General features: G+C 39.3%; 1 protein-coding gene across 1 annotated transcript in view; it reads left to right on the top strand.

Annotated features, from left to right (window-relative positions):
• LOC139712356 (coatomer subunit beta'-like) overlaps positions 1–23749 on the top strand; it is a 28477-nt gene extending 4728 nt beyond the window's left edge. The window contains exons 4-23 of the mRNA XM_071624186.1: positions 329–415; positions 840–966; positions 1836–1984; positions 2819–2965; positions 3683–3782; positions 4185–4327; positions 4737–4836; positions 7155–7254; positions 7830–7940; positions 9673–9761; positions 10544–10650; positions 11307–11450; positions 11981–12111; positions 12704–12911; positions 14271–14381; positions 16888–17102; positions 19050–19142; positions 19896–20073; positions 20936–21001; positions 21928–23749. Of these exons, the coding sequence (XP_071480287.1) occupies positions 329–415; positions 840–966; positions 1836–1984; positions 2819–2965; positions 3683–3782; positions 4185–4327; positions 4737–4836; positions 7155–7254; positions 7830–7940; positions 9673–9761; positions 10544–10650; positions 11307–11450; positions 11981–12111; positions 12704–12911; positions 14271–14381; positions 16888–17102; positions 19050–19142; positions 19896–20073; positions 20936–21001; positions 21928–22128 (2607 nt within the window). The 3' untranslated portion in view covers positions 22129–23749. The remainder of the gene's footprint in view (positions 1–328; positions 416–839; positions 967–1835; positions 1985–2818; positions 2966–3682; positions 3783–4184; positions 4328–4736; positions 4837–7154; positions 7255–7829; positions 7941–9672; positions 9762–10543; positions 10651–11306; positions 11451–11980; positions 12112–12703; positions 12912–14270; positions 14382–16887; positions 17103–19049; positions 19143–19895; positions 20074–20935; positions 21002–21927) is intronic.
• The last annotated feature ends 1211 nt before the right edge of the window (positions 23750–24960 follow it).

Raw genomic sequence — 24960 nt, 5'->3', positions numbered from 1 at the left:
TTGCGCTATAGAAGTACGCGCTATTATTATTATTATTATTATTATTATTATTATTATTATTATTATTATTATTATTATTATTATTATTATTATTATTATTTTAAGAATATGATGCTTCAGAAATTCAGTCTGCATGAAGCAAAAAAGTTATTGTGATTGTGTTATAGGATGTCTTACATTAGATTTGAGGAATACTCATATGCTTGATTTTTGTACACTTTGAATACCAATTACTATTATTGTTTGATTAAAAGAAAGAATGGATTGAGAGCATATTCCTGTTTCCTTAACTATACACAAATTTTATCTTTGATTTCATTATATCCAGACTCTGATCAAGTCCTTTGAGGTCTGTGATCTTCCTGTTCGAGCAGCCAGATTTGTGGCCAGGAAGAACTGGGTCATCACAGGATCGGTGAGTGTTTGTTCATTTCCTTCGTTTGCTTCTTTACATGAACACTGTTGAGTTTTTCCACATCTTTATGAACATCAACTCAGACTTTTGTCAGATGCTTTTCATGTTTCACAAGAGAAAACAAACTTTTTGTCTTTTAAATTTATAGGAAACTATTCTGGTTTACAATAAAGCATGGCTGGGCCCTGTTATAAGAAGAGTTGAAATTGATTATACAGTTGATTTCAACTGTAAGTCTATGGCAGCCTGTGTGGTACGGAAATTTAAAATTGATTTTATCTTTTGATAAAACTGGGCCCTGGACCTAGATCTTTATTATATGAGGAGATGTATTAGGACTAACAGTGATAACAAATGTTGTGACTTACTTGTTGTGGTTGTGGTTTTTAACAATTTGGTTCTAAATCAATCCCATGCATAACAGGATGATATGCAGGTGAAAGTATTCAACTACAACACTCTGGAGAGAGTGTTCTCATTTGAGGCTCATTCAGACTACATCAGGAGCATCGCTGTCCACCCCATCCAGCCCTTCATCCTCACCAGCAGTGGTAAGTCCTTCACCATCCTACCCTGTCTGACAGCAGACAGCTCTTTGTACTGCAAAATACTTGGTATGCATGAATCGGGATTCCTTCCGGGTACAATTTCTCACCCTTCTTCTAGATGTCATTTCAGGAAAGTTTTGTTTGTTTTAGTTTCCCTACCTCCACTGTCTCCATCGTCCCCTCCTGTTAAAGGACGTTTATTCCTGATACCTTAAAGTACTATTTTCAGACCGCTAGAGCTCCCCAGAGAAGAATCTCTCCCATCTTCATTCCCAGTCCCAACTGCCAGATGTCCTGGGTGTTTGTCAGTAACCTGTTGTGTTTAACTGCACTTTGTTATTGAAATCATATTCCAAGTCTGACATGTACATGATATTAAAAGTACAGTGTACTGTAAAAGTGGAAATTTTCGCGGTGTTGAAATTTTCGCGCATTTCGCGCAACCAGAAACTAGCGCGAAAATAAAAGCACGCAAATATTTTTGCTCGCCATATGTTCCTGTGCGTGATGTCTTGATTCCGCGGAATTAAAAAGACGCGAAATTCGTCTTACCCGGCCAAGCGCGAAAAATTAATCACACAAAAATATCCACTTTTACAGTAGTTTTGTTTACTAGGGACTTCCTTCCTTATGGAAAAACAAACACAACAACCCCATTCAAGTACCGAGTGCATGATTAGAAATTAAACTGTATGTGATGCTTAAAGTTGCCCTACTGGCAAATGTTGTATATTTAAAAAAAGAAGAGGAAGAGATATATGCAAGAAACACCATCCATGCAACAGAAATGACTTGTTTATCAATGTAAAATGTGCAGCAGGTTGAAAATTTATGCTGGAAAATGTATTCCCTTGTGTGTTTGTGTGATATAGACGACATGTTAATCAAGCTGTGGGACTGGGACAGGAAATGGCAGTGCACTCAGGTGTTTGAGGGCCACACCCATTACGTCATGCAGATCATCTTCAACCCCAAGGACAACAACACCTTTGCCAGTGCCTCCCTCGACAGGACAGTCAAGGTATGCTGGGCTAAAATATGTTTATGATTATTTATGAGAAATGGTCTTCTGTCTTCTGCACTTCTATGACACAAAAGTTTGCTTGATATGTCTCTTGAATTGCAGGTAGGTTGAACTCTTTAAAGTTTTGATATGCATAAAATGACACCTCGTCTCTGTTTTGTATTATCATGAAAAACAATGTTGTGCATTTAAGTCAGTCATTTACCTATTTCACGTATATCCACTGTTAGATCCCAGTATTACTGGTACTTTTTAACTTGTGGAGAAAAGGAGTGCAGTATCAAATCAAATCAAATCAAAATCAAAATTACTTCTTAGGAATCTTCAGAGTTTGTGCATCATTATTAGACGTAACGCTCACATTGGAGATACTTGTATTTTAGGGCAAAATTTTATCTCAGTATGGAAGATGTAGTTTTGATGTGATTCAGTCATGATATTCACACTCTTTTTTTTGTATATTTATTGAGAGATGCAAAAATGTTAGAATGAGACAGATACTTTCAATGTAAAGAAAGAGATGTATGTGTTTTTGTGATTGTTTTTTTGTGTGTGTGTCTGTAGATGTTAGGGGAAAGAAATGTGTTGACAAGCATTAATGTTAGGCTGAATTCACCAACCACCTAATGGGGAGTTAAAATCATTTCCCGAAATTTGGGAGCTTCAAAGAATTTTAGGAGCAAGTATATTCAGGTTGACCAATAACATGGATCTATGAGGTATCCATGATTAACAAACTACAAGGTTACAGAGAAGCTTCTACATTGTAGGCAGTGATATTCATAAGTGTGGAATTAAATGTCTTGGGTGAATGATAAAATCTTGTCTTAGGTGTGGCAGCTGGGATCCAGCACACCAAACTTCACCCTAGAGGGACATGAGAAGGGAGTGAACTGTGTGGATTACTACAGTGGTGGTGACAAGCCTTATCTGGTGTCTGGAGCAGATGACAGACTCGTCAAGATCTGGGATTACCAGGTTAGGAGATGTCCATAGATATCCTTTTTAATCTGATTTAATCTGATCTGATTGTTTTATGTGTGTATCTTTATTTCTGTGACAACAATTGACCATGAAAATGACAATAAGGTTTCAGACAGAAACAAGCAAACGTGTGATAAGTGACGATACTTTGAGTACTTTACAGCAAGATATATTCGCAGCATGAAATTTTCATGTATATTGGAGCCGACGACCTTTGTCACGGCATGAAATTATCATGAGTTACCACTGGCATTCAATGCATTTACTGTAGACAAGAACTTTTGTGTACATTTCGTTTACAAGTTTGCAAATCTTGGCTCGCAAAATTCACAAAATTAGAATGCACATGAACATTCCTCATTTTGAAGTTTTTACATTCCTTGGAATTGTCGAGTCAGTTGTTCATTATATTTTTTTTGTTAGTGTACTTTTTTTTATGTCGTAGCCAGGCTTCAGATTACCAAGATGCCGTAATTGGCAAGATATTCATTTCTGTTTTTACAAGATAAACACACCTTTTTTTCTGACTTTGTTGTAATTGATGATTGATTTATGAGTAGAATGTATAATCTCCGTCATGCACAGAGAAAGAAGAAAAGATAAGATTTGCATCATTTAGAAAGACCTCAATGTTTATGTATGTTATGTCTGGTAGCATGATGATGAAGATGAAGCCATGTACTACTTACGCACATTTTTGTCACATTGCAGAACAAGACTTGTGTCCAGACCCTGGAGGGACATGCCCAGAATATCTCCTGTGTGAGCTACCACCCAGAGCTGCCAATCATCATGACTGGGTCTGAAGACGGTGAGACTAACTTCATTCACAATCAGCATCCGTTGTTTCAGTTGTAGGCCTCCTCTTTCAAACCATACATTTATCCAAGTATCAAGTAGCTTGTTTGATACATGGCAAACATATTTTTTTTAAAACATATTAATCGAAGTGGGTAGACTGTCAAGAATCCATGTAATCCATGTACGCAAGTTTGCTTTATGTCATCCTGTGAAAGGTAAGGGAGGATGAGAGGGAAATGTAATATTATGTTGTTCCTGGTTTGCTGCAAAGTTATTCTTAGTCATATTCTCATCATGCATATTTGCTGCACATTTAAAGGAAAAGTATTACCAAAGCACTTTGACATAAAATGTATTAAATTGCAAAATGCCATTTTACTGGAAGCATGAAATGTTGGAAATATATTTGCAGGCACGGTGAGAATCTGGCATGCCAACACCTACAGACTGGAGACGACCCTGAACTACGGCCTGGAGAGAGTCTGGACTGTAGCCTACATGAAGGGATCCAACAATGTTGCCCTGGGATACGACGAGGGCAGCATTATCATCAAGGTATGGACCCCAGAGGAGAACAATTTAGGATTCGAGTAGTGATTCGTTATTGATCATAGTATCGTAGAAGTATTACAGTTATGCAAATGTATGTAGATGTCTTCTGTGTACATGTATACAAGCAATGAAATCTGAATAGATACACATATACAGTTTCTGCCTTCAAAAGTCACATATGAATTCATTTCAATGTATGATCTAACTTTGTTGTCTCTATTTTGACAACAATGTCAAAAACCTTTTCAAGAACATGTTGATAGCAGTAGAACAAATTATGTGTAAAGCAACCTTTATGCAAACCTTCAGAAACTTCATTCCCTTTCTGTACTTCTATTTGTGATGTTTTACTTTCCAGTGAACTTTATGCTGCTGTATGTGTTTTTAATACGATAATTTGTTTCATTTGTAGCTTGGCCGAGAAGAACCAGCCATGTCTATGGACTCCAGTGGTAAAATTCTGTGGGCCAAACACTCTGAGATCCAGCAAGCCAACCTCAAGACTATCACAGGTAGCCTACAGTGTCTTCTGTTGTTGCTCAGTTAGGAAGAATCCACTTCTTATCCAAAGAATGAAATTAACCCGTTGAGGACGAGTCCCGAGTATACTCGGGCCGGTGTCTATGGGAAATGTGTGTTGTAGCAAAATCAGCCTGTCCTCAATGGGTTAAGAGTCTTTTCTCTTGCTGTCTTGAAAGCTGTGTTCAGGATTTGTAACAACTTTTCTTAAAAATTACTGTGATGTTGTACAAACACATACACAAATGAAATATTCCCAATGGTCACCCAAACTTAACCCTAACTAGGCCGGGGGGGGGGGGGCCTCCGAGGCCCCCCTCGACATTTCGCGCGATGTATCGCTATCGCGAGAAGCTATCGCCACGACGTTTCATGACTTTTTTTCTTTCGAGTCTCCCGCATCTTTTGACACCAAATTTGCGATGCCCGGGTGCGTGGTTCCGAAGTTGCGCATAAATATGAACGTGCATGTCAGACCAAAAATTGCTCAAAAACGTGAATTTGTGTACAATTTCAATGCAAACTGTGTTTACAGGCAAATTTCATAAAAGCATGATTATATTGGGGTTTTACTGATTAAAATCGATTAAATAACGCATTTTCTTGTTCGGAACAATGTCACGGACAAATTTCATCGAAAAAACAATGAAAACCATGAAGGCGAAAAAACAACGAAATACATAAGAAATTCAAAAAACAATAAAATACTTAGGAAATTTTTTCTGATTGTGCAATTTTTTTCTCTTACATTTGCTAAGGACACTAAAAAGAATATTTACACCAAAAATTTTCCTGTTTTGAGCTTTATTTAGTGATTTATACCAAATTGTCTGATTTCATGCATCATTACGCATAAATTAGCATAATTTAGTGTAAATGATAATTTTTGAAAAAATTAACTTCATGGTACTTTAGATTACATCATAGGCAATGCGTGTGCCAATTTTCGTCGCGATCACGCGGTCGACGGCCGAGATCCGGAGGGGGGGCCTGGGAGGCCCCCCCGGCTCTATCATCTACCTAAATAGCCCGGCCTAGTTAGGGTTAAGGCATTACTGGAAATCAGTTGCGGTCACTGAAGACAGAGACAAGTAGTAGAAGCAGGATACAAAATTGATGTCAAAATACTAAGGACTGGATGCATCATTAGAGAAAAGATTCAGTTGCTGGATTGAGAGTGGTACCAATAGAGTCAGGGTGATACCGGGACTCGAGTAGTACAGTGCACTTCCTTCAAACGAACACTGTTAAAAATGAAATTCCGGTTACAACAAAGTAAATATTCAGGCCCAACATTATCCACTCTATATATGTTTATTGTTTATTTGTTTGGTTATAATGAAATTTTGATATAGCGAAAGGAAACTGACGGTCCTGAGGACTTCATTATAACAGGAGTTTACTGTACCACTAGAGTCAAGGTGGTACCATTGGAGTCAGGGGAGGGGTGGTACCACCAGACTATAGTGATACCACTAGAGTCAGGGTGGTACCATTGGAGTCAGGGGAGGGGTGGTACCACCAGACTATAGTGATACCACTAGAGTCAGGGTGGTACCATTGGAGTCAGGGGAGGGATGGTACCACCAGACTATAGTGATACCACTAGAGTCAGGGTGGTACCATTGGAGTCAGGGGAGGGATGGTACCACCAGACTATAGTGATACCACTAGAGTCAGGGTGGTACCATTGGAGTCAGGGGAGGGGTGGTACCACCAGACTATAGTGATACCACTAGAGTCAGGGTGGTACCATTGGAGTCAGGGGAGGGGTGGTACCACCAGACTATAGTGATACCACTAGAGTCAGGGTGGTACCATTGGAGTCAGGGGAGGGATGGTACCACCAGACTATAGTGATACCACTAGAGTCAGGGTGGTACCATTGGAGTCAGGGGAGGGGTGGTACCACCAGACTATAGTGATACCACTAGAGTCAGGGTGGTACCATTGGAGTCAGGGGAGGGGTGGTACCACCAGACTATAGTGATACCACTAGAGTCAGGGTGGTACCATTGGAGTCAGGGGAGGGGTGGTACCACCAGACTATAGTGATACCACTAGAGTCAGGGTGGTACCATTGGAGTCAGGGGAGGGGTGGTACCACCAGACTATAGTGATACCACTAGAGTCAGGGTGGTACCACTGGTATGAGTGTGGTACCACTAGAGCCAGGGAGTAATAACTGAAAGAAAGAAGCATCACTACCATCAAAAATGCTAATGGGAAACTGTTTGGTTGGTTGATAGAGCGGAACAAGGTGGGACATTCTCATCAAATTTGAGCATTTTATTTTGTTTCCACCAATCAGATCATGAGATCAAAGATGGAGAAAGGCTGCCAATTGGCATCAAAGACATGGGAAGCTGTGACGTCTACCCTCAGACTCTGTCTCATAACCCCAATGGGAGGTAAGTGTCCACTCTTTGCTTACATCACAGAAGTAAATTGACCTCTTCCTGCTGTTTTTGGTGGCATACTTAGCATTATTTTTTTTAGATATTACTATTAAATGTTTCTTTGTGTAGATGTGAGTGATCTCCACAATCAGGTCTCAATGATAAAGTGAAATTGGCATATCTCTATCCAAGAAAGATGCATGTTTTCTTTTTTGTGTGTGTGTTTTTTTGTTTGTTTTTTACTGGTTCTTGTAGTTTTCTTTAGTCTCTCTGATAGGTCACATCACAAAGACAGGCAGCTTGTTGGATATTTTATCAATTTCTTTCAGATAAGACAGAGAGACTGTTTTTCTTATATTAATTTTTCTTTCTCTTTTTCACATTTTCATCCGTGTGAAAGTATAAAAAATTGTCACTCGCAAAAGTGACAACCATACAACAACCATTCAGCTCTAAGAGTGTTTCATAATGCTTAGCAGCTGTAAGTTGCTGAGGCGTACATTGTGTACATTGTTACTCAAGTATGATATATGGGTAGCAGCATCCTAGTATAAGAACAAGTGTTTGAATGTCTCCCTCTTTCTCAGGTTTGTGGTAGTTTGTGGAGACGGAGAGTACATCATCTATACAGCCATGGCCCTTAGGAACAAGAGCTACGGCTCGGCCCTGGAGTTTGTCTGGTCACATGACTCCTCTGAGTAAGTCTTATCTCATGATTAAATTTTCCTTATGTTGAAGCATGGATAGTGAGTGGCCTCCTTTTTCAGAATCATTCCACTGTGTATTTTGTTTTGATGTTGTGTGAAAGCTATATTGATGTAAAAAAAAATGTTTTCCATCATCACACTTCTTAATTAATTGTGGGATACATGTTTGAAACAACTGTAATAACAGGGAAATAGCGATTAAGCTTTTTGTGTGTGTTTTTGTTGAATTCATATAATGTGAGTGGCAGCAAAGATGCCACTCTGACACAATGAAGTCATGAATCTTACGACAATGATGCAAGTAGTAGCAGGCAGTTCATTCTCTAAACCATGAGAGTGGATGCCACTAGGTGTCTCACATGTAAGGAAGATCTGATTCTCTGTAAAAGCCAAGAAGGAACTTCCCAAAGATTCTGTTTATCATAGTGGTTCATTGCATGTAATCATAATGGGATAGAAGATTGCATCTTATCTTGAGCACCTCATACAGATGCTATTCACATTTGTTTTGATGCCTCTGCATGGAAAGGTGCACAAGGTCGTACTATACCTATTTCGTGAATCACTAACAGTAGTATGTACAGTGCACTCCCGTTAAAACAAACACAGTTATAACAAAATTCTGCTTACAACGAAAATAAAATTCAGACCGCAACATTATACACTCTATGTATTTTTATTGGTTATTTGTTTGGTTCTAATGAAATTTTGATCTAATGAAAGAAAACTGCCAGTCCTGAGGACTTTGTTATAGGGTAATTCCATGAAGTTGGGACAGTGTCCATGTAGCATCGTGATATTTGAAAAATACATTTCAGCATAACTCAATATTAATTATGCTATACATTTATTGTTTGTAGGCTTTACATTTGCATTGAGGCCACACATTTTCTTGGAAACTTTGTGCCATTCATACTCAATTTTGATGAAGTTATTAAACAATATGTAACGGTGTCCTGTAGCACCGTGACGTGTCCATGTAGCATCGTGATATTTTAAAATTTGGTCTTAAGAGACAAATTATGGCAATTAGCTTCACCAAAATTTGATGCAATATGCATATTTACTAGATTAGTCAGATAGCTAAATATCTCAAATTTCCTGTACACAGTTTTAATTTTAAAAGAAAATTACAAAATGTATCACGATGCTACGCGGTGTCCTTTTTTGTTACATTTGGTGGACACCGCGTAGCATAGTGACAAATTTTGTAATTTTCTTGTAAAAGTAAGACTGTGGAAAGGAGAGTAAAGATATTTAGCTATCTGACTAATCGAGTAATTATGCATATCATATCAAATTTTGGTCAAGCTAATTGTATTAATTTGTCCTTTAGGACCAGATTTTAACTATCACGATGCTACATGGACACGTCACGATGCTACAGGACACCGTTACATTTTTTTTAAATAACTTCATCAAAATTGAGTCTGAATGGCACAAAATTTCCAGGAAAATGTATGGTCTCAATACAAATGTAAAGCCTATAAACAATATATGTATAGCATAATTAGTATTGAGTTATGCTAAAATGTAACACTTTGTGCCCCAACTTCATGGAATTACCCTATAACAGGAGTCCACTGTACAAAATCCTGCACATACATACTTGTACTTGTCCACTGACACACAGCTACAAACCTTTACAAAGGTGTGTACTAGTAATATTATATTCTCTTGTAATTGTTTGTATCCATCCTTTCCTGCCGTGCTCTGTGTACAGGTATGCCATCAGGGAAAGCAACACGTCAATCAAACTCTTCAAGAACTTCAAGGATAAGAAATCATTCAAACCAGATTTTGGGGCTGAGGGTAAGGATAGACCACATTTGCTTTTCTTGATAAACCTGTAATCAGGTGTAGCTTTTAAATCTCATGATTTTGTGAGAGTTATGTGGACTATTTTTGAGCAAGTGCTTCAAGACCAACATTAAATATTTACTGGTCCCATGTATGGTCATGTGACAAGCACTCTTCTGTACAAATGTTGGGACTGTGAAGCCAATGATGAAATACTGTAAAACGAGGAATTTTCGCGTGCATTTAAATTTCGCGAATTTCGCGAGCGCCAAGATTCGCGAAATTAAAATGCACGCGAAAGTTCTTGTCTACACTATATGCATTGAATGCCAGTGGCAGTTCGCGAAAATTTCATGCCGCAAAAAAGGCTGTCAGCTCCAATTCGCGAAAAATTCATGCCGCGAATATATCATGTTTTACAGTAGTTATACGATCAAATGATACTCAGCGTGGGTTTTTCATTTTATTTGCTGATGTAAAATGGCCATGGATCATTTGGATGAAAATGGATTATTGTCCTTAGTTGTCAGTAATTCAAGATGGCTTCTGCTCTAAATTTTGATTAGGGATCAATCTGGAAAGGTTTCCATATTTGATTTTGAATTAGCAAATGACAATAGACTCAGATGTACAAACTTTATTTTTTATATGAGAATCTTGCAGTGAAGTTTGTTTGCTGAGTTAGTCAGTTGAAAAAATGTACTAGTAATTGAAATCATCCAGCCAAATTTAGATGCGTCCCAGAAGAAAGATGGTGTAAAATATCTTTGATTCATTGGATTCTGTCTGTGCAGGAATCTTTGGAGGCTACCTTCTTGGAGTGAGGTCCAGCACTGGGCTGGCTTTCTACGACTGGGACTCAACAGAACTCATCCGGAGAATAGAAATTACACCCAGACATGTAAGACTACTGGGAGGAATTTTGGGGGTTCTTGAAGCGGAGGAGGAGGAGGAGGAGAATGGTGGTGTTAGTGGTAGTGTTATTAATGATGATGATGATGTTGCTGATCTGATGATGATGGTGATAGTGGTGATGATGATGATAATGATGATGGTGGTGGTGGTGATGATGATGATGATGATGATGGTGGTGGTGATAATGGTGATAGTGATGATGGTGGTGGTGGTGATGATGATGATGATGATGGTGGTGGTGGTGGTGATGATGATGATGATGATGATGATAGTGGTGGTGATTTTAAATGTGACGGTAATAGAGGCTATCTTGACAAAGATTTGCATACCAACCAACTACCGTATTCTCCTTTCTTTTTTTCCAGGAAGAAAATTCAACCTAGGGATATGAGACTGTTGAATTAAAGTGTAGCATCTAAGTATCAAAATGCACATGTTTGCATAAATAATATTTCATCTCCAGTTAATCGACCATGATAATGTAGACAGGAATATCTATCTAGTATTCCTGTCACTACAGAAAAGATATTCTTGAGATGTTTGTTCCTGGTGGATTTAGAGCAAAGTGCATGTCTGATGTTCTCCTTTAAATGAGTATGTCTTGTTAAAATGATGTCACTTCTTGGACTTTCTTCCCCGCAGTTATTCTGGTCAGAGAATGGCGATCTTCTGTGCATAGCAACAGACGAGTCATTCTTCATCCTGAAATACAGCCCTGATGCGGTTGTCAAGGCACAGGAGACCAATGAGGGTGTCACAGAGGATGGGATTGAGGATGCCTTCGAGGTCAGCAATCATTATATTTTCTTCTTTCAAATTTTGCATCAGTTGTGACCTGCAAGTGCAGTGCAGATTACAGTGACGGAAAAAGGTGTTAGTTCTTTTGGCCTTGTTCAGGAAGGAAAAATGGTGTTAGCTCCGTAGAAGACTAGAAACCTGCATGCCTGGGAGAAAAACATTGTCGGAACTTCCGTTTGGTATCATGATTTTAGTTTTCCTTGTTTCATCAATTTAACCACTACTTGACTACTCTCATGAGAGAATAAATGAAGCATATGGTGGCACTTCATGACTGGTGTGTAAACCCAGGACCTATTGCATAAAGCTTTTTACCTGGGAAAACTCGGGTTATTTTTAGCAGAGTTTTTTCTTGTGTTTTAGTCAGTAGGAGATACATACTGACCTGAGTTTGCAGTTCTTAACTAGAGTTTTTCTCAGGTAAAAATTTTTCCACAGGCCATGGATGTACACATTTTAATGAGGAGGTAGGTTCCCTGCAGCTTAGATTGAAACCTTGCTTTTCTCCTTATGAACAGGTTGTTGGTGAGATCGAGGAGATAGTGAAGACAGGATGCTGGGTTGGAGACTGCTTCATTTACACCAACTCAGTCAACCGTCTCAACTACTACGTGGGCGGAGAGATTGTCACCATTTCTCATCTTGACAGGTACCAGACACCAAGTAGCAAATCATCTTCAAGATATGGGCCCCATCTCATTAAAAAAGTTGCCATGATAGTAACCCTTACTGAAATGGCAAGTGTCATTGTAATGACAAGAATTCTGCTTCCTGATTGGATGTTGCTAGGGGACGTTGCTATTCCAGCAAGTGTTATCCTGGCATCTTTTGTGAAATGGGACCCTGTTCGTACATTCCTTGTGTGAGGTTTGAGACACATACAATATATGAGAATGTCTCATGTAGCAATGTTTGTGTTTCACTTGACATAAAAAGGTGATTTCATAAGAAATGGATATTACATATAAGCAATAACACGATGGGACAAATGGTGGAAGCTCATACAAAGTTATAAAACAAATACTACAAACTCTCATTGAGTGTCAGTAAAATCAAAGAATGAATTCCCTACTGCATATGCTCCTTTATGTAATCTTTTACAGTGGGAATAAGACTGTGCCTTTATCAGTTAGTGCTATGTCAGGCTGGCTTTAGATTACCATGCATAATGTCTTTAAAAGGAGCATGTAGCACACAGTTGTGTTACCATGCATAGTCCTTATCTCACCACCTATCCCCAGGACGATGTACCTACTTGGCTACATAGCGAAGGATGACCGTCTCTACCTGGGTGACAAGGAGCTGAATGTGGTCAGTTTCTCCCTGCTCCTCTCAGTCCTAGAGTACCAGACGGCCGTCATGAGGAGAGATTTCACCACGGCGGACAAGGTCCTTCCCACGGTGCCGAGGGAGCACCGGACTAGGGTAGCTCACTTCCTGGAGAAACAGGTCTGTCGTCAACCAAAGCCTGAGTGAACTTGAGTGGGGTCATATGACCTTGCATCTTAGAACCACAAAAAAGTTACCAGACATTCCCTGCGTTCAGACAATCCCCTGCATTGCGGGGGCAGTTTGGAGAGATTGTATCTTTTTTACAGTCGACCCTCCACACTTGCGTTGAAATCCCCTGCTGAAAGGGGGACAAAATCACAGCTGGTGGTTGTAGCTGTGTGTAAAGTCACCGTATGTGGCGCTGTAGGGCGCGCGATTGCAAATAATAGTTCTTCGCCTCCACATTTTGAGCATGCACACGTACGAGGAAAACAGCTGCGCGAGAGATCAAGGTCAGTCCCCGGCCAGAATTTTGTTGCCAGACTCGACAAGCTTGTCAGGGGAGCGGGGAATGTCCCACCAAGCATTCACACGATGGGATTGCTGGGGAAAGTCCTGGCAAACGGGACATTCCCCACGAAGCAGGGAATTGTCTGAATGCAGTGATATTTAGTTAAGGTCTGATTAAAAAAGAGTAGACTCTAAGCTTTAAAGTGAAGTATGCCTCAATACAAATGGACTTTCCTAACCTATCTAAATAATGGAAAGAAAGCACACAACCTGGCAAAGGGTTAACTGAGAATAGAGGCTTTGAAGTACAGGGTCTATTCAAGCACGTAATCTCACCAAGCTGTGCTCAATGCAATGAAAGGAACAAAAAAAACAGGATGTAAAGCTCTATAGAAACCACAATGAAGGGATTATCAGATTAAGCTGATTTATCACACTCAATTAGCACATTCTATTTGTGACTTACTAACTTTCAAAGCAGTGTAGCATTGTCTTTTTCAAAGTTATCAGAGTTGAAAGTGAGGAGTGTGTAAAAGGTTTTTAGGAAATGAAAAGGGGCCTCTCAGACACACCTAAAATATTAGACCATTCTTTTTTTTAAGTGTTCTAGTAAACCTGAAAAAAACTTTCCTTTTGTTTCATGATTCCAAATTTGAATTATGTAGAAGAAGGGTTTTTTTTATAGAAAATATAAAGATGAATATAAAGATTGACTCCTATTTTGAGTCCTCACATAGAATCTTGGCATGCAACTTTGTGTTGGTTTTATGATGCGCACCGTCTGTCATAGAAACGAACTTGTACAGGGCTATATGCAGTCATGGATTCCTTTGGATCTGTTCTGTTCTGTTTTGTTCTACTGTTTGGCAGTAACACTTCTTGGCACTACTCATGTTTTGTCAGTGTGTGGTATGTCTAGTGTTGAATGCACATATCTTTGTATATTTTTAATGAAATATGAATAGGATTGATTTGAATATTGACTCCAGTTTGGTTTGTTTTTTCTTGTTCTTTTTGCTCTCGTAGGGTTTCAAATCCCAAGCTCTAGCTGTGTCATGTGATCCAGAGCACAGGTTTGAGTTGGCCCTTCAGCTTGGAGAGCTGAAGACAGCTTACACCCTAGCCATGGAGTCTGAGGTGAGAGACTATCCCTTGTGGACCTTCCATAAATGTACAGTCAAACCTGCCATAGTGGCCACCTGTCTATAGCGGCCAGTTGCGGTATTCGGCCACTAAAAAAGTTCCCACTGAAAGAAAAGCCATGTTAAAGACCCTGTCTACAGAGGCCACCTGTCTTTAATGGCCTATTTCTTTCTTTTTCATCTCCCTTGGGTGGCTGCTGTAGACAGGTTTGACTGTAGTTATCTCCAACCTTCATTCACATTTTACAAGGTAGCAATTACTATGCCATAGCAGCGTCTGTGTAGGTATATGAAGACTTGAATATCAAGAGCACTAATGTGCATCCCACCACCAGCACAAGTATTTTAGTCTGTCTGTGTATTTGTCAGTGGGCAAGTTGTAGATGTGATCACCGTTTTGACAAGAAGATATCACATACCATCATGTCATAGACATCCACCAATCACAAGTGTTTATTTACCTTCTGTTGGTTAAATTTGTACAGTTGTCTGAAATGATTTGCTAATTAAATACAAGGCACTCACTGATCAAGCCCCTAGTTATGTTACAGAACTATCATTACTCAAACCTTGCAAACACACTCAGTGCATTTCTAAAGATACTACTTCTACAAATCCCAACATGTAAAACAAAACTAACATTAGGAGATTGCTTGTTTGCTTGTGCAGCTCCCAAACTGTGGAATAACTTTCCATTAGAAATCAAGAAATCCCCAACTGGAGCATCATTCAATAAAGACGTAAAAATCATCTCTAACTGTTCACTAGTCTGAGGTTACAGGAGCTCTTGCAGAGCAGAAGAATATATGTCCGTATGTTCTGCTCTTAATGAATTGATATATTATTGATATTATCATTTTTAGCTACTAATATTTGATATGAATCACAGCAGAGGGCATGGAAAATTGATGCATATCAACTTGTGTGTGTGTGTTTAAGATTTGTTTTGTTTGTTTTCAAATGACAGTTAATAACTAGAAAAGCACTCTGAGAGCGCATACCTCCGCCAAGCATGCAGCTCATTTCCGCCACTGATCTTATTCTTCCATAGAGATATTAGTGATTTCCACCCACACATACTTATAGCATTGTGTGCTGAAAGTCGTCAGATGGATTTCCCAATATAGAAGTCTTTGTTACGTCATAAACCTTCAGCTGCATGGCGCGCTTCGCCCTAGCAGAAATTAGAGCACGTACTTTAGTGCGCGCATGCAAGCCTCAAATACGCGCAGCCTTAACTCCCAAGTTCATTGACCCTACCTGCCAAAATATCAAAAATCCTTCATAAATTCCCCCAAATTCTCGGATCACTACCAAAAGTTAATCGTTTGTTACTTGTGTCATTCTCAACCTTTTCTGCAAGTTTCATCCCAATCCATTAAAGGGAAGCAGTCCTGAGATTTTCACTGTACTGATAATTAAGAAGAGTAAAAAATATAACCTTTCACCAATTTATACGCGTGGACATCAAAAATTGTCTCCGTACGCGATTTTTAAAAAATAATTCCTGCAAGCGATCGTGTAAGAGCCTGCCAAAAGGTGCAACGTCATTGATGCCCTACTCTCAAGTTGACAGCCGTGCCTTAGAAAACCAATTTAAGTGTTCAAAATGATCATATCTGATTTTTTTCATAAAATGTGACAATATGTGGTTTTATTATTTCAAACAAAATATTTCAAGCTTATTTATATATACAATTAATATAAAAATAGATAGTAAACATGTATTTATAAATAACTAGGGATGACGAGCAGAACACCGCTGGAAAGAGTTGTGCATCGATGACGTATGACTCTCCGCCAAGACTTGCTCATTTGCAGAGTCACACTTTTTTAACCGAAATGTATGAGCTTATTTGGTGATTTGAAAGTTTGTTTTTGATGAAAGTAGTTCATTGGAGGTATCAACAACAACATATTTTTTTAAATTTCGTGAGGACTGCGTCCCTTTAACTACTTATTGAGTTATTTTGCACACGGACAAACTAACTAACTAACTAACTAATTAACGAACAAACACACAAACCAACAGTAACGAAAACATAACCTCCTCCCTTGGCGGAGGTAATAATAATAATAGTTAGACAAATTTGTATAGCGCAGCTACTATGTAAATATACTCTACTGCGCTGTGATGTAAAAGAGCTCCTGACATTGTTACTTATTGGACACACAAAAAATAGGTAACAAATTAATCAAAAGCTTCTGAAAAAAGGTAAGTCTTCAACAAAGATTTGAAGACAGCAAGTGATAGGGCCTTCCTCATTTTCTCAGGTAATTTTTTCCAAAGTTTTGGAGCAGCACAACTGAAGGCACAATCCCTTTTCTAAAAACTTTTCTAAAAAGTAACTAAAGTTACTTAATTACAGCTCATCATTAACATTTGACAGCCTGATACAGACACACAATCAAACAAAGAGACAGTTTGCAATGTAGATGTCAAGTTTAATGAATTGAGAAAAATTAGTCGCTAAGGTGATGTTCATCCCCTTCCCTACCAGTCTGAACAGAAATGGAAGCAGCTTGCAGAGCTTGCCACATCAAAGTGTGAGTTTGATCTGGCCCAGGAATGTCTACACAAGGCCCAGGACTACGGAGGGCTCCTTCTGCTGGCTAGTTGCTCTGGCAACACGACTATGATTGACAAGCTGGCCTCCACGGCAGCAGAGAGTGACAAGAACAACGTGGCCTTCGTTGGCTACTTCATCAGGGGAGAGTAAGTGGTCACTTCACACAGTCTTCTCTTAAAGGGGCATAGTCCCGGTAGTGTAGATGGCGCTGTTGATAAAACTGCCGATCACCGTTAGCATTGATACGAAGATTACCGAAGTTGAGCTGTCATCAAAAGTAAAGTGCGTAGGTGTTGCTAAGTAACGTTGCCTTCGTTGTCTTCTTTTCGCATCGCGCAGTCTGTAGTAATGCCAGGATGCGTGAATATGTGCTTGTTGTTATGACATCACAAAGAAGTTTGCTAAAGCTGCCATCCCCCTCAGCGGAATCATGAGCCGAACTATGATCGGACCACTGACTACAGTGAATCGGACTTCCTCGGACTCTGGAAAGTGGGCCAAAGCGTAAGCGCCAAAGAGAAGTCGATAGCGTAGGTCTCTATAGGAAACTTGCGCCGTGCGCCCGCGTACACATTTGACTGAAACACCGGGACCATGCACCTTTAACCTGTTGCTTCCGAGATTACTCAAATTCCTATTGCTTCAAAAACAGGGGGCACCCGGTTCCGGTAGACGCTGGGTCATGTGGATGTCTGTTGAGCTTTTTCTTTTAAAGATCGGGGGGGGGGGGGGGGGGCTTAATTATTGAAATTCCGATAAGTATAGCACATCAGAACTGAACACCAGTCATTCTTAAAGGGGAAGGCTAGTAACTGGTCAGTGGGAATCAGTGGAAATGCTGGGAGATGATTGTTCCAATCCTTATGGGATTCATTCAAGAGTTCATTGTATATCTATTGTTGTGTGAAAATGATTTGCTTCAGAATGGTCTCATATTCAAGTAATGTGCAGTTTAATGCTTCCAGGTTAGCGTCCCTGGTCAGTGACGGAGCATTAATCTGCACATTACTTGAATATGAGACCGTTCTGAAGCAAATCATTTTCACACAACAATAGATATACAATGAACTCTTGAATGAATCCCATAAGGATTGGAACAATCATCTCCCAGCATTTCCACTGATTCCCACTGATCAGTTACTAGCCTTCCCCTTTAAGTCGTTCGTACCTTTAAGAACAGCTTTATGAAACACCTCCTGGTAGCATAGAGATTCATGGGTAGCCCAATTCATTTGCAGCCCACCAGGGTACATTATGCAAACCAAGAATAGCACTGGTCGGCGAATTTGTGAATCAAAGCTTATGCTCAGTGGAAACAGTCGACTCCAGTCGAGATTCTGCATTTGTGTGTGTACTTACCTAGAGATCAGTGATAAAGTTGTACACAGTTCATTACAGGGATTCTCAAATATATCCAAACACGGCAAGCCTTCCCACTCCATTAATCCACACACAACAGAGTCTTTAACCCTTTCTGTGTCAGGGACTTTGGACAGTGTGTACAATGCTGTTGGTTTTTCTGTGCCAATCAGCACTGAAATAGCACAAAGGGCTGATCTATCATGTATCAAATCACAGCACAGAAGTTGCTGGATATTTACTACAGAGGTCTAATGTCAGAAAACTAAGCATCTGTTGGGTCATCACACTTTTGATCTCAGTGACCTTGTGTTGTCATTTCATTTCACACCATACCTTGTGTTTATCATACAATCAAATTCAGTGCTTCAACAGATTTGTTAAGACATCAAAGTGATCGTATGATTGTTTTATGCTGTATCTTTGGATGTCAGAAGTCTCATGATTTTGAATTGAGTTTAACAAATTAGTGAGGGTTGTATGCTGTCAAGGCTCTGTTTGATTAGCTTTGACTAAGTACCTGCCCTGTGCCTCAAAAGTTGAATTAGATTCATTGTCAATTTTCAATACTTCACATTTACGAGGTGGCCATTGGTGTGGTGATTATAAATTACAATGTAAATACCTTGCAGTTCAGCAGTGAAGAATATGTTGTGAGATGTCTTTTATGTCATACACTTCAGTGTTGATCACACCGTGCTTCTTTTTGTTTTGTTTTTTCTGCCAATATATAGGAGTGAAAAGTGTCTTGACCTGTTGTGTCGGTCAGGCCGATTCCCAGAGGCTGCCTTCTTTGCAAGGACCTACCTACCAAGCAAGATATCAGAGTAAGTGGGAGCATAGAGTTCATCCTAAGTAACCCCAATCAACCACTGACTTGTAAAACATAGATGGGTCCCAGTGATCTTCCTTTTTATGACCTTCAAGAAGTGCAGCTCCTTCGGGCAAGAATCACATTTTAAAGTATTTAACATTGTTGCATACATGGATGTATTGTAGACTGAGAGCAGTGTCCAAGATGCATTTAGTTTGACATCAGTGAATTATAGATATACAGTAGTGTAGTACTCTTGCTATGAGCACTTCAGCTCTGTTGTGTTGCAAATGTAATGCAAACATTGTATGACATTATACACAGAGGGTCATGGTTTCAGGGGTATCCTGTAGTATTTTTCTTCTTCAGTTATCACCTGTTTCTGTCTTTGAGCTGCTTGTACATTCTATTCCTCTGTCTGGTAGAGAAATCAATTCACATTATTATTACTATTATTTACATAGGATAAAGGGGGTGATCAGCTACAAGGGTGTTAGGGGTGTGGGCATAATGATGTGTTAATGCCATTTACTACTGTTTTTACATGTGTCTGTTGCATAGAAAAATCAATTTGCAATATTTCTGTGTTACATGGATAATTATACTCGATCAACACCCTGGTATGAAGGTCAAACTGGTTTTTATAGAATGGTAAGAGGTCGCCAACCTTTTGACCAGAGTACAAAATTGTATGTCGTGAATGTTTAGACAATTGTTGGTGTGTTATTAATGAGTGATGGCTGGGATTGTGTTCCGTTCCTCACAGCGTGGTCCAGGGATGGAAGGAGAGTTTGGGTAAGGTGAACCAAAAGGCAGCCGAAGCCCTGGCAGACCCCACTCAGTATGAGAACCTGTTCAGTGGCCTCAAGGAGGCTAGCCAAGCTGAGAGTTTCCTCAAGGGAAGACAGCCCTCCATTCCAGCCAACAAGTATCCCTCAGTTCCGGTGAGTAGAGGGTTTAGGATTACTGTATACACCATATATTTTTCATGGTTAAATATTTTTGCAGATTTTGCATGTCCGGTGATATTCACGAATTTATAAACACGTAATAATATTAACTCTGTTTCTACTATGAATGTGACATGTACCATATTTTCTTTCCTTGATCACGAATTTTTCCAAATGCGAAATTGTCTGGAAGTCCTGTATGCTATAAGGATTAGAACCAACACTAGCTGTCGGGCGAAAGCTCGATGGTCTAGTGGAGATGACGCCTGTCCGGTGATCAGGAGGTCGTAGGTTCGAATCCTGCTCGAGTATGTACGCCCATGAATTTTTTATCATGGCTACTACTAAAAAACACTGATCAATTCAGTGCTTATTTACGTCGATGCAGGGCAATTTGTCAATCAGTTGCAATTAGTTCAAATCCGTTTGAGTTATTTTGCACACGGACAAACAAACAAATGAACTAACACACAAACCATCGCCAACGAAAGCATAACCTCCTCCTTTGGCAGAGGTAATAATTTAGACAGTTGGGATAAAGAAAAGCATGATGGAACCAAGCACTGGTCAGACTTTAAAGGAAACATTAGTCTGCATTGTAACAATATGAGGCCATGACTTCAGCAGTGAAAATGATTTTTGTTACTTCTTTTAAATATGATAAATGCTTCAATGCACAACTAATAGGTAAAAGTTTGTTCTTGTAAATGAAGTAGAATATGAGAATTATAATTACCTTTATCAAATCACATTATTTGCTCTGTGAAATATTCAGTTATTCACCGTTGAGTTGTAAAAAGAATAAACCTTTTAGGAAACGAGAAATGTCACTCATGCAACTATTTTCTATACACAGAGTTCCAGTGAGCGTGATGTCATGGCTGAGATGCAACAAGCCATGTCTCAAGGGGCTTTCTCACCGGTAAGATTTTTCATTTCATTTTCTCTTTTTCATTCATTTCATTTCATTTCATCACAGTACTGGGCTCAGCCAATGGCTACTTTTCGACCAGTCTGCGAATTAAAAACACATGTGAATATATAATACGCTAATCACATAATTCAAATGGATGTAAAATATGTATGATAGAAATACAAAACTAAAACCTGCATAGATGTACAAATTAAAGTTGCTACAGAAAAGAAAAAGAGACGGTAAAAAGTTATACATAGCATCATCCAACCGTTGATTCTGCGGAGATTTTGAAAACATTTTCCTTTAATCGATTGTTGAAGCATCAAAGCCCCAAATTCACTATTGACCTTTTTCCAGTTAAGTACTCATGTGGCTCTACTCAGGTGGTTAACTCTTTATGTGCCGTGGTGTAAACCCCCTGTGTACCACATTATTCTGAGACAGCAATGTAGTCCTGCTTTGAGAAAACATTCTGCTTTTCAAATTCATATAATTTAATAGATTTGTGTAACTCTCAACCTGTAGTGAACAAAGTTGTAGAGAAAATGCCAATCTTTTCTTTGATGTAAATTGTATGACTAATCCATGATAATTTTTCTTTCAAATGACCATTAAATGCATTATTGTATGGAGGCATTGCTTTTGCACACAAAATAGTGAGAGAAAGTTTGAATTTGCTCGCAAATCGAGTGAGGAACTCCACATGATATTCAGTCACCACATGAAATGCATGCTATGTGTGACAGGAATGGAACCACGAGAAATGCTTTCATCGTACCGTGGAATTTGGCGATTTATTCAACGGTTTGGGCGGGTTTGTGCGTTTGAGCAGAATATGCGAAGTTGGCACGCCGTCAACTGAGTCGGGCGTGCGAACGTAGCACATAAAGAGTTAAAAATATATTTTTGTTTTTCTTTGGATGGATTCTCAGGACCAGGAGCCATCGCCAGCTCCCGCCGAGACTCCAGCCGAGACTCCTGCCCAAGAGCCAGACACAGCGTCTGCCAAACCACCTGCAGAGCGGCCCAGGGCAGACACCGATGACCTGGACTTCGACTTTGACAATCTGGACATCGACGACAATGTGGATACCTCGGAGGTGAATCTTGACGAGGACTTGTTAGAGGATTAGGGCGATGTCCAGAGATGATGAAAGTGGGAGTGGTGGGATCAAGTCTCTCTCCAAGGGTTGTGATGTTTGGTAGTAAGCAGGGCCGATGTTTCTAGTCCTTTGTAAGCTGAGGTCAATCTGTCATCAGCTAGCATCATGTCCTCATTGTTGACTATTTTCCATAGCACTTGGTGTCCACAAATATTACATCTATGGTTTGCTCAATTTGATATTTATGTAGAACATTTCGCACCTCTGTCGCACTGCTAATGTGAAATGTACCAGACATGCAAAACAAGAACATACCTGCAACTCATGATTTTTGCAGCAAAAGAATTCCCCAAAATACTTAGGCAGATTATATATCTCCTTCCAACTTGAAATAAATATCTGTAGCTGAGTTTCAAGCCATGCTACTATTGCCCTCAAGATGGCTGTGGAAAGAGAGGATGTGATGCTAGTGTCATATTAGGAAGGGGAAGTGTAAGAAGGCACCAAGAGCCAAAGAAATGAGTGAATATGAAATTAGTTTGTTGAGATGATGGTGACTAGGCCACCCTCTAGGCCACCTTCTATGCCTAGTAAGAGTGCGGTACTGTAAAATGAATGTTCGTGAGCATTTTAATTTCGCGAATTTCGCGAACGCCAAGATTCGCGAAATTAAAATGCGCGCGAAAATTCTTGTCTACATGATATGCATTGAATGCCAGTGGCAATTCGCGAAAATTTCATGCCATGAAAAAGGCCGTCGGCTCCAATTCGCAGAATTTTCATGCCGCGAATATATCATGGTTTATAGTATGCTGGATTGACTCAAGCATTGGAAATTCCTGCCCTGCTACTGTCCCATAACACAACAAAAATATCAAATTTGTAAATATTATAGTGTTATTTGTAATAGTTTCCAACAATTCCTTGGGAAGCAGAAATAGCGTTTCACTGTAAACAGAATGAGGTCGATAGAAGAAAAAGGTCATATGTATAGTTAAGCGTCAGCTCTGAATTTTAATCTCTGTCAGTAGACATTCTTCTTGCTCTTAGTTGGCATGTTGGTATCTGAAACATGAAATATCAGAGAAGAGAATGGTAATAAGATATATAGAGAGAGAACTGAGAAGTCTAACAGTGTTATTCTGTTGACATCTACAGCCACAGCACAGATTTTGTTAATACAAACTTTATTATGAAAATGTAGTTCTGCCCTTTTTGCCTGCTCGGTTGCATTTTCTTTCAAGTACCTCAGTCTACCATGAGATGAGTCTGGATTATCATGGTCTTTTTCTTCTGTTTGTATCATGATATTTAATGAAGTCAGTCTAACATTTTGATGTAGTTCATTTCAACAAAAGCTCCACTTGAACATAGATTATGATTTTCTCTTATTTTTTGTTTATTGGTTGTATAGTTGTGCTTTATATGATGATTACGAGTACTCTGGTAGATAAAATGGGTACCAGACTGCAGGGGAAATGTAAAATGTAAATCTAAAATGTGATATATGATGATTTAAGAAAAGGCTTGAGGTTTATCTGTCTGCCTGTACTTATCATGCGTGGTGTAAGAATGTCTTCGTTTGCAGAAATATGATAGCATTCCTTGTGTTCATGTCTGTATCTGGTTTAAACTCATGTGATGAAATAGAATGGGGGGGGGGGGGGGGGTAGGGAGACCAGAGAAGCAACGTAAGAAGTCTACTTATCTCAGGCTATCTTTACCACTTCACAACAGACTCTCTTTGTTTTGACATTGGTGATAGAAACAAACCCTGTTTCTCACACGGAGACATTGTTTGGGAGATGTGAAACTTTCTTGGTCAAGTGCGTAGCAGACTAGGAGAGACCACATGTCAATCATGAAACAAATGTACAGTGTGTTTCATGATTTATTCCAGCTAGTCCATGATTTTCTGGTTTGATTTGAATTTCATAATCCTCTCCAGTGCTATGTTCTGTTTTCATTTTTTTTTTACAGTATCTTCTGTTGCAGCAGAACATGACCAAGTATTTGTTCAAGGTATAATAAACATTCTGTACTGTGAGACAGAGTATGAAACTATGACACATCTTCATATTTGTGAGTGCTTGATTTTTGAAGTGCTGGGGGTATTCTTTGGTCTTCTTATGTACCTACTGTAAAAGTGGACATTTTTGCACAACCAGAAACTAGTGCGAAAATAAAAGCATGCGAATATTTTTGCTTGTCATATGTTTCAGTAGTTCATGTCTTGATACTGCAGAATTAAAAACACGTGAAACTCTTCGTACCCAGCCGAGTGTGAAAAATTATTGCAACTGATTGACAAATTGCCCTACATCGACGTAAATAAGCACTGAATTGATCAGTGTTTTAGTAGTAGCCATGATAAAAATCATGGGCGTACATACTCGAGCAGGATTCGAACTTATAGCATGCAGCGGGTACTGCTTTGTTATTCAAATTCACCGCTGCATGCTATAAGGATTAGAACCAACACTTGCTTTCGGGCGAAAGCTCGGTAGTCTAGTGGAGATGACGCCTGTCCGGTGATCAGGAGGTCGTAGGTTCGAATCCTGCTCGAGTATGTACGCCCATGATTTTTATCATGGCTACTACTAAAACACTGATCAATTCAGTGCTTATTTACGTCGATGTAGGGCAATTTGTCAATCAGTTGCAATGAAAACATCTCGACGGAAGAAATTCATGAATGTGAAAAATTAGTCGTGCAAAAATATCCACTTTTACAGTATCCACTTTTACAGTATCCAGTGTGTGCCTCATTTGGATTACAGAATGACTGCACTTTGGGAATGTGACAAACATACATAATTATCATAAATGCAAACATATAGGGAAACTATCTCCAGAAATATG

This window comes from Diadema antillarum, unplaced genomic scaffold (genome assembly GCF_040938485.1).
Source record: "Diadema antillarum isolate AM-2024a unplaced genomic scaffold, OU_Dant_1.0 seq00001794_RagTag, whole genome shotgun sequence".
NCBI classification, from domain to species: Eukaryota; Metazoa; Echinodermata; class Echinoidea; order Diadematoida; family Diadematidae; genus Diadema; species Diadema antillarum.
The sequence above is the reverse complement of the archived record's forward strand: the minus strand, read 5'-3'. Positions and strand labels throughout refer to the sequence as shown.